Source organism: Miscanthus floridulus, chromosome 4, assembly GCF_019320115.1.
Source record: "Miscanthus floridulus cultivar M001 chromosome 4, ASM1932011v1, whole genome shotgun sequence".
Classification (NCBI taxonomy): domain Eukaryota; kingdom Viridiplantae; phylum Streptophyta; class Magnoliopsida; order Poales; family Poaceae; genus Miscanthus; species Miscanthus floridulus.
The window spans coordinates 92622758-92633658 of record NC_089583.1 but is presented as its reverse complement, the minus strand read 5'-3'; the positions used below and the strand labels follow the sequence as shown (position 1 = coordinate 92633658).

At 48.4% G+C, this 10901-nt stretch overlaps 1 protein-coding gene across 1 annotated transcript; it reads left to right on the top strand.

Moving 5' to 3' along the window:
• Nucleotides 1-7159: 7159 nt before the first annotated feature.
• On the top strand, nt 7160-8787 carry LOC136552130 (UDP-glucosyltransferase UGT13248-like). The gene has a single exon (XM_066543671.1). It carries the CDS (start codon nt 7283-7285, stop codon nt 8702-8704), a length of 1422 nt encoding a protein of 473 aa, XP_066399768.1. The 5' UTR covers nt 7160-7282; the 3' UTR covers nt 8705-8787.
• The last annotated feature ends 2114 nt before the right edge of the window (nt 8788-10901 follow it).

The following is a 10901-nucleotide window of genomic DNA, read 5'->3' as shown; positions in this document are numbered from 1 at the left end:
CATGAAATTAACACAGTCACGGAGAGCGCGACGTCGCAGGCTCATAAAATCTACTGTATAGACTTTTTCGTGATACGGCTAAGATAATATTTTATATCGGCAGAAAGAATTCTATGATATCCATTCCGTTCATGCGCCAATAAATCCATAAATAAGTTTCACTGCATCTCCATATAATCATGTATACACAGGTTCGAGTATATATGTAAATAGGTTCGTGCCCGTGTGTTGCTACGGGACAGCTAAACTTTTATACTAAAAACACACGGATCGCACGATAAGATAACAATACTGTAAAAGTATATGACCGACATTAAAGTGACATTTAATCTAAAAAGCTAAGTTCATGAAATTTACACAGTCACGGAGAGCATGACGTCGTAGGCTCATAAACTCTACTATGTAGATCTTTCCGTGATGCGGCTAAGATCATTTTTTATACCGGCAGGAAGAGATTTCCGATATCCATTTCTTTCGTGTGCCAACAAATCCACGAATAAGTTTCACCACATCTCCATACCATCCTGTACACGGCGCAAGCAAGCGAATTAACCATAACTTATGTAATTAGTTTTATAATTAGCTCATGTTTAGTCCTCCTAATTGATATCTAAAAATTCAATGTGACAGGAACTAAAGTTTAGTCCTAGAATCCAAATACCCCCTAACTCTCGACTCCTGCTGGCTGCTTATTTGCACCACTATGCCTATGTGTCTGCACGTATATACTCTAATGCCAGAACGTCTAAGATGGTCTTTATTGCCCACCCTTTAAAAATATCATAACTTTAATGTTGCTATTTGTGTATGCTATAGAATTGGGATGCTTTGCACTGATCCATGAGAGTGTTCATGAGAGTCAAAATTTTTAATGCCATTATCATGTCTAAGCTTACCAATCAGACAGAGACGAACTTAACTGTTAAAATATTTTCAACACTGCTTTCATATACTCCCTCGGTCCCAAAATAGAATTCTTTTTCGCTTCCCGAGAAGTCAACTTTTTTTTAACTTCGACCAATTATATATAAAAGAATATTAATATTTATAATACATAATTAGTATCATTACATAGACCATTGAATATATTTTTCATAATAAACTTATTTGGAGATATAAATATTGCACGTATTTTTTACAAACCTAGTCAAAGTTGAGAAAGTTTGACCTGCATACATCCCCTAACGATTTATATTTTGGGGCAGAGAAAGTATATGCTAATGGGAGTAGTCAACTGAAAGTCGTGATGAACACAATAATACTTTCATATTATATGCTAATTGGAGCACGAAGAAACGCAGGGGAATATATCTATATACGAATGGTGGGAATATTCATTTAGAAAATTGCAAAAGGTTCACCTGTCTCACTATGTATAACCTGCACATCTTTTATTTAGCACCACTGATGTTCTCAAGGAGCAGCCACTTTTTAATTTTAGATCTGCATGCTGGAAACACTAAAATTAAGGGCCAACCTCATTGAGTCGTCTTGCTTGATCTTTGCCAACTATTTTCTTCCATGCATGATTATTATTTTCTTCCATGCATGTGGCCTTAGGTGATCGATTTATTTCCTTCAAAGCAGGCGGGGATCGCAGAGATGACAGTTTCTTTTTCTATCGCGCGGGGTATCGCATGGCCGAAAGGGAGGAGTCTTGCTTGATCTTTGCTAATTGTTTCCTTCCATGCATGATTATTGTTTCCTTCCATACATGTGGCCTCAGGTAATCGATTTGTTTCCTTCAAAGCAGGTGGGGATCGTAGGGATGACCGTTTCTTTTTCTATCGCGCGGGGTATCGTATAGCTGGAAGGGAGGAGCGACAAAAAAAAAGTCGCACAAAAAAATAGTCTTACTTTTAGTCTTTTTAGTTGTAGGAGATAATAAACATGCATGTGCATGCAGGGGAGGATCTGCCACCGGAGTTGGGGGTGGGAAAAGGTTAGGAGGAGCTTGAGGTTGAAGACGATGGTGGGAAGAGGAGACTTAGGCCTTAGTTTTACCCATTTGGTAGCCATCACTATATTGCATAGTACGAGCGAACAAATGTGATGCACGGAACACACGTGAGTCGTGACATATCTATTCTGATCGTCTGGTCCTTGGGAAAAAATAGCATCCTAGAACTTATGCATGCATGCCGAGCATATTTAGGGAGGCTTAAGATGGCAGTGGGTCGGGTTCGGAGCGGATATCCGCGGATTTTGGGTCTGCGGGTTTCGGTTTTGGTTCCAGGTTTTCGCCCACGGATTTTCGGGTTCGGATATCCGAAATCCAGCGGGTTTGGGGTGGATGTTTTATTTTTACCTGTGGAGCTCCATCCGGGGCCCGAAACAAACAGCCCACCAGAGGCCCAACTAAAACCCTAGTATATAATGCTAGAATCCTCACTTCCTCAGCCCTCACCTATTCCCCTCCCCCCTCCCACCCGACGGTGGCAGCGGCTCAACGCCTCACCCTGACCCCGAGACCCTGGTAGGCTGGTAGGCGACGGTGGCCTCAGCGGCCAGCGCCTCACGCCCTCACCCCGACAGGCTCACGACGCTCGACGGCGGGCGGCCTCCTCGAGTCCTCGGCCCCGCCCCCGTCCAAACCGGAGCAGCTGCCGGCATCGGCCGCCACCGCCGCTAGGCCCAGAGCACGCGCACCCTGCAGGGGCGGCCTGCTGGTGCACAAGGCCTATGGGGGAGGTGGGAGGCGAGGACACGGCGAAGCAGAGAGCGGAGTTGTGGCCTCATCTGCCCGCACCTAGGCGCAGTCCCGCACCGCACGGTGGCCGCACGCCCGCACCCATCCGATGCCCCGAGCCCCCGACGGGCGACCTCGCCGACCTCGACGCCTCGCCAGTCCATGACCTCACCGGCTTCCTCTCTATCCCTCGTCCCCATGGTGGATCCGGCGCGCAGACCCCGATGGCGGGCACATGGCGGACTCTACTGGCGGCGAGGAGCTGCAACGGTGGCAAGCGCATGAGTAGGCTCTACCGGCAGCGGTGGACCGACACATAGTGGCTACGGCGGTGGGCGTGCCCTCCCTCCCTACGGCAGCGACGAATCTGCCCCCTCTCTCCTGGCAGTGGCGCGGCAGCGGGCGCTCGACTCCGCGACGGCGGCTCGCCCTCTCTCGGTCGCGGACACGGAGTGCCCCTATCAGCGCTCGGCGGGTTTCGGATTATCCGACGGGTTTCGGGGATCCGTGGGTTTCGGTTTTGGGGATGGATTTTCACCCGAATTGGTGTTCGGGGCGGTTTTGGGTTTTAGGTTCGGGTTTCGGTTTTGGGTGCCCAAACACTCCACCCGATCCGAACCCGCCCCGTTGCCATTCTTAAGGGAGGCATGAATGGGAGGCATAACACACGCTGCATGCTACCCGGCAGATTTAGGAAGGCCTGCGTGATTGTCGAGTTTTTTCCTTTCCAGTTTCTAATTATTTCGGTTATTGATTATTTCCTTTTCTAGAAAATCAAGGGTCTAGATTTATCTGAGATCTTACCTCATTAAGAGTAACGGATGTACCGTAGCAAGTCCCTTATTAGGCGAGTTTTGTGATGTTGTTTCTAAGACTGCCATGTCATATGAAATGAAATAAAAATTGGATGAAACACCCGCTCTCAATGGAGAGTTTCATTCCATGGTTTCATAGGCATTTAATTTCAAGACTCATAGAGAGTTGCTAATCGTGACAATAGAGTTTCATCTAGATAAAATCCATCTCTTCTCTTTTTTTTTCTTAAAGACACTATCATGACATCAAAATGCCTACGTGGCAACCTTATTACATTTACATAACGCATATTATTTAATAGCAGAGGGAATTTCAAGGAGAGACAGTGCTCGCTACAAATGCAGAACCAAAAGATTCGAAATTTTCTCCCAAACGCATTTAATAGCTTGCCAAGAAACTCCATGATGTTGTTATCTGAGCTGCCACCTTCACTCATGGCCTTCCTAGCAGGGGCGGATCCAGCGGTGGGGCGGGGGGGGGGGGGGGGGGGGGGGGGGGCTCAAGCCCCCCTACCCAAACCGAATCAGTGTAAATTACTGTAGAGCCCCTATAAATTTTTAGGCAAAGTTCTATAGTATAGGGGGGCTGAGACTTAAGATCGAGCGGCAGTGTTGTTCAGTCCCCCTAAAATATTTTCTGGATCCGCCGCTGCTTCCTAGCCTTCTTCCACCGAGCTGCATTTTGCCGATACTCCATGCTCCTGTCGCCGTCCATCACCTCCCTAAATCATACTCCTGCTGCATTTTACGGGAGCAGCAGGACGTGGATGCTACTGCGCTCCGACGTCTGTGTGTGACGTGTCACGTGTGTCGGCCATGGTTGGTCGTGGATCGCTCACTTAGCTGTGTGCGGAAGAGTGACTGTGGAGTGTGAACTGCAAGAGCGCGGCAGTGCGCAACCTTTTATACCAGGTTTGTGTGTGGAAAATCGATTGGTGCGTGACCGAAGCACGTGGGTTAATCTGGCTTGCATGTGACGTAAATGGTCCCGTTCGCGTGTCCTTAAACCTGGCTAATCCGCTTCTTTTTTCATCCGAAATAGTATTTTTCTCTCACAAATTTCTCCAGAATTCCTCCAGAACCATACCATCCGAACGGAGCCAATGCCGCGCATCGTCGTTCAGCAGTGATAATATGTGTTTGGTTCTTTAGTCGCTCCTAAAATTTATGTTACATCGAATGTTTAGATACTAATAAAGAGCATTAAATATAGATTAATTACTAAACTAATTACATAGATGAAGGCTAATTTCCGAAACGATTTTTTTAAGTCTAATTAATCTATCATTAGCACATGTTATTGTAGCACAACGTTGTCAAATCATAGACTAATTATGCTTAAAAGATTCGTCTCGTAAATTAGTCGCAAGTTGTGCAATTAGTTTCATAAATAGTCTATATTTAATACTCCATACATATGTCCAAACATTCGATGTGATAGAAACTTTAGGAGGTGGCTAAAGAACCAAACAGGCCCATATTATGCTGTACTTATTTGGTTGTCCAAGATCGACAACTTGACATCAAAAGAAGCAGTTCCAAATTGTAAGCTGGCAGCAACAACAACACGCCTGCACCTGGACTGGACATACTACGTATAGATACTACGCGACATGCTTTATGGTTGGTTGATTACCACACCAGAGTGCAACCACAACCACAGCATGGAAAGATGACATAGGGTATGACGTTACAAACAATTCTAAATGCGTGCAGTGGCGGTCAAGTAAGCATTTCTACCAAAACATAAACAGGGCGACGACACCCATAAGCTTCGTGAGTGCTGCACATGGCGGGCTAGGATCGGATGGCCATTCGCCCATCTAGGCGTCGACGATCGGCCCGGCCGGCCGCTGTCAGGCTGACCAACCATCGTCGTCAGTGATGACATCTGAACCTTGTCCTGTGTCCTGTCCTCATGCTGGAAGAAGGGAAGTCAAGGGTGTTCGGCTGGTTGTTGCACAGTGAATTTTGAATGGTTCTAGATAATTCAATAATGTTCTGTGAGAAAGAATAAGCTGAAACAAACTGGAACAAGCTACGACCATCATCCAGTGCCAAGACGCCCTCTACCGGACTTGTATAACTGTCGCATGAATGAATGCGCACACGCAAGCTGCCGGGTCCACCAGGAAACGAGCTTCGGCTCCGTTCGCTGGGTTGAAAAGCCAGTGTTAGATGATTCGTTGAATGAGAAAAATATGTTACTTCCTTGAAAAAGTATGGCTGATAAACTAAGTGAACATGACCGTTAGCGTGCCGCTCGTCCTCCCCGTGGCCGCCGCCAACACGTCAGGTGCCAGGAGACCACGATGTCACAGTCTAGATAGGTTGGAAATGGAACTCGATGAGAAAGAGGAACACAGCAGAACCCCATGAGGAAGGCGAGTTTTCAGCCCGCCAGGAGCCCACGACCTGTTATTTGGTCCTGCGGCTGTTAGCCCGTTACGGGCAGCAGACCAGTGATCCGTGAACAAAGGCCGCGGGCCACCAACCCGCTACAGTCCTTGGCGAGCTGTGACTTCACCTTGGAACATTTCTCCGGTACGGTGCCCCAAGTTAAGCGTGAATTTATTAAAATTTACCGTACATCTCTAAATTACACATGAAAAATAAAAAAAAATATAAATATATTATTTTATTCAGACTCTTCTATTATCTTCTCTCCGGTGGCTTTCCTCGATACAAAATAAAATCTTGTTGAACACCAAAGGCAAAGTACAATTCTTATGCTAAATGTAACGATCAACCTCAAAACATTGAACATGTCGCAATATCCAACGGTATAGAACCAGCTCAAAACGTATCTAAAACGATGAAGGAACATTAACAGTTGCATCGTCGGGTACAACATAGGCTACAGATCTGTCGCCTTCAACCCTTAATTCGTCATTTATGTATGCTTTCCTCTGTACGATTATTGACAATGAGATTAATAATCCAGAGTTACTGTCCTTGTTGGGAATGCCCAAGAGCACCCCTCTCCTTACAGATAATAGCCACAAAATTGGCCTGATGCCAATGAAATCGACGATGAAGACCACGGCGATACCAACTAAGTTGATGGACTTGAGTGGTACATCGAAGATGAAGACCACGATGGTAGTGGCGACTCGATCAATCTAATGAATAGATGAGACAAGTTTGATGGGATTGATATCAAGGTTGGCTTAGGGTTGTCGCCTATGGATGATTGGCCTTCTCCGACGAGACCGAAGTAGTAATTAAGCGAAATTTGGGGGTGCCACTCGTTCTTAGAGCATCTCAACCAAATCTACCCATTCTCCCCTATAACCAGCTATAGTATATCATTCAAAATCAACTTTTGGATATGAAGACTTTGCTCCAGCTGTCTAGCAGATTGCCAAAAATTCATGCATTCGACAGGAAGCTTAAGTCATCAGTGACGTGCGAGACAAAGAAAACGACCAAGCGAGAAGAAGTGACGATTCCGCACCACGTGTGTATGTAGAAAGAAAAACCCGGAGAAATCGACAAACAAGGAAGAAGTGCGTCTCGTGTAGTTTTCTTCAACTGCCGGTGCAGATCCAGGAGATCCCTGATCCCTTTTTCACCGAGAATTCAATAGAAACAGTTGGCCGCTTGGGCTTTGCTTCAGCATCTGATGATTTGTCGCTGAAGCATCAGGAGATCACCACGGACGTCGTCTATCTATATATAGAGCAACACTTGCACTCTCGTACTTCACAAGAACACCGCCATTTCAAATCTATCTGTGATATAGAATCATCACATTCATTCACTCATTAGTTGAACCATGGCGGCGAGGTCGTCCGACCAAAGCGTAGTCCACGTCCTTCTCCTCCCATTCCCCACGCAGGGCCACATCAACCCGCTCCTCCAGTTCGGCAAGCGGCTCGCCGGCAGCAGTGGCGTCCGGTGCACCCTGGCGGCGACCCGTTTCGTGATCAACAACACCAAGCCGGCCCCAAGCTCGGTCCACGTCGCCGCCATCTCCGACGGCTGCGACGAGCACGGCCCCGACGAGGTAGGAGGGATGGGCGTCCCCTACTTCGAGCGGATCGAATCGGTCGGGTCCGAGACGCTGGATGAGCTCCTCCGGTCGGAGTCGGAGCTGGGGCGGCCCGTGCACGTGGTGGTGTACGACGCGTTCGCGCCGTGGGCGCAGCGCGTGGCGAGGCGGCGCGGCGCGGCGTCCGCGGCGTTCCTCACGCAGCCGTGCGCCGTGGACGTGCTGTACGCGCACGCGTGGGCCGGCCGGGTGCCGCCCCCGCCGCTGCCGCTCCCGGAGGAGGTGCTGCGGGACCTGCCCGGGCTGTCGACGCAGCTCGAGGTCGGCGACGTGCCCACGTTCTTGGTTGACATCAGGTACCCCCCGTGTTTCCGGGAGCTGCTGGTGAACCAGTTCCTGGGGCTGGACACCGCCGACCATGTGCTCGTCAACTCGTTCTACGACCTGGAGCCGCAGGAAGCGGACTACTTGGCGTCTACGTGGAGAGCCAAGATGGTGGGGCCGACTGTCCCGTCGGCGTTCATCGACAACCGCCTGCCTGACGACGTGTCCTACGGCATCCACCTGCACGCCCCAATGGCAGCAGAAAGCAAGGCGTGGCTGGACGCCCAGCAGGCGCGGTCCGTTCTGTACGTCTCCTTCGGTAGCATGGCGTCCCTAGGTCCCGACCAGATGAGCGAGATAGCCGAGGGCCTCTACAGCAGCGGCAAGCCCTTCCTGTGGGTCGTCCGGGCCACGGAGACCGCCAAGCTACCCAAGGGCTTCGCCGACGACAAGGCGAAGGCCAGCAGGGGGCTCCTGGTGTCGTGGTGCTCGCAGCTGGAGGTCCTGGCGCACCCCTCCGTCGGCTGCTTCTTAACGCACTGCGGCTGGAACTCGACGGTGGAGGCGCTCAGCGCCGGCGTGCCCATGGTGGCGATGCCGAACTGGTCGGACCAGATGACGAATGCCAAGTATATTGAAGACGTGTGGCGCGTCGGCGTACGGGTGCGCCCGGATGCCCAGGGGGTGGTGAGGAGCGAGGAGGTGGAGAGGTGCGTGCGGGACGTCATGGAAGGGGAAATGGGCAAGGAGTTTAGGAAGAGAGCTTTGGACTGGAGCGGCAAGGCGAGGAAGGCCATGAGCGAAGGCGGTAGCTCGGATGTCGCCATCTCAGACTTCCTATCCTGTTTTGGACACTCCACTCGTGTGACTCCTGCCAACTGATTGATCATGTCCGGATGCACCGTTTGATGTCTCGTTCATTGCTTATACGGTTTCACCTCTTAATAATATCATATATACAAAGATATCCGCGTCTCCTGTACATTTAAAGAGATGATCGATGCATATGGAGGCTCTCGATTTCCCGGGTATAAACAGCACCCCAACATTTTGTGAACACAAAATGTAAATTGTTGTTTGGTAAGGCGTGTGCAATATATATAGCACGCAAGTGATATATAAAAGGTCTATTAAAAGCATAAGCAAGTAATTGTCTCCTATTTTACTGTTTAAATTTTTTAGTTTAACTAATCGGTGCATGCAACTCACAAAGGACCATAGATCTCAAATTTGAATCCAACTAGGCAAAATATATTATAGGCAGCTCATATATATTCAGTGGTTGACCTAGGGCCCGATGACTCTGGGGGCCTGCTCGGGCTCCGGTGCCATCGCACATTGAGAAATTCGTCGTTTTTGCACCGTGCTGAAAGGTTAAAAACACATAATCGTATATACTTGACGTGTGAGACAAGCGAGAGCATGGAAATAATAGGGAAATCTGTCCAAAATGCTATATGTCACACCGACTAAATTTGTCTTTTTGCTCCAGTTCTTTTGCTATATGAAAAAAAATCATATTTTGGGAGACGAATTTCCCGCAAATGCATGATGCATGTTAACACTTAACCCCAACCTCCAACGAACCCCTCCCCAACCTTAACCTACCCGAGCGGCAGAGCCGACACCTTTTCTTCGTCGTGCAGCGACGAGCTGAAGGCACATGTAAATCGTCGTGTCGATATATGGTCATCTGGTGCTGCCTGTGCCCAGTTCATGTCGATAGCAAACGGATAACATGACAAGCAGGTTTCTTGTCTCCGGCTCGCATCATGCGTTTCGTGTTACGACCGCGCGACAGACATTTGAAGCCTGTCGGCTACGTTGGCTGCCTGGCTGCACATGTTCGCTTCTGTGATTTATAAACCGGCCGATGCTGTTTTGTTATGAGAGAGAAACACTGTATCGGGACGGAGACGATCGAGGAAAAACCGGCACTGCTGCTACTGTCTATCCTTGCCTAGCGCGGTTACTGTCATGCGTGCGAGCAGTAGCTAGTTGCCGCGCGCCCGTTGTGGTCAATTTGGCCCCGCACCCGCAAGCACAAGCGGCTGGAATTTGTGCTATGCTAAACTACACCACCTGATGCGCGATCTCACTCGACAGCGCGCGACAGCTAAGCCAAGCGCAAGATGGCACCATCCAGGTCACTTAGCCTTCGACGAGCGTGTACGCTCCACTCTACGGGCTGTGATACAGGCTATCTTAGCGGATCGGAGGCCCGCCGCTCGTCGGCGAGATGGGCCGCGCGCGCGGCGTGAGCACCTCGGGCTGAAGGCCTGTCGCGCAGCGGCGTGCAGGAGACGGGTATTAATCATTTTCATGCAGCCAATCAATGTTTTCAATCTTTATCTTTACTACTAGTAGTACGAAATTCGCCCCATACACGCTGGCTTCTGATTGGGCCACATCATCTAAAAAATCTTAGCCGTCAGATCTCCGCGCATTTGTCGAGCACATGCTAGTGCTACCCAACGGCACGACATAACTCATCTGCATTGGTACTTGTTGTACCTATGCTCGACCAAATTCCTTGCCCATGGCAAGCTTCATTTTGGTATGTCTCACACATTTGGATACACTCCCTCTCTCAGACAACAATGATGAAACATTAGGTACCTGGAAGTTTGATTGGACTTCGAAGTGCCAAGTGCCAGGTTTTAATATTTACTATATAATAGGAACATTCACACTTTTATAGTTATTAGATCAAGCGTAAATTATATAGCTACCTTATGTTAAGTATTCAACCGTACTATTCCTACCATACTAATTTATAAATAAATCAGTAAATTATACTTCTATCAAAGCAGAGGTAGCTTGTATAAAGTATTATCCTATTCCTTTCTATGTTTAATCCAGTTAAGTATCTTATTGAGTAGCATGCCTTCTGATCTTCGATTGATTTTTGGGGACAATTGAAACCTATGTTATTATGGAGTGCATTGCTTGCTTTCGTCACCTTTTGCACCAGTTGCTTCCATCATCTATTGCTGACTTATTTGTGCACATGCCTAATCTCTATTCATTGTTTTATTTAAAATGGCTATTTTGTCTACTGCAGAAAACTAAGTTTACT

What these genes read in the sequence shown, in the direction of transcription:
- LOC136552130 (XM_066543671.1), top strand. Translation starts at nt 7,283, where the DNA reads ATGGCGGCGAGGTCGTCCGACCAAAGCGTAGTCCACGTCCTTCTCCTC.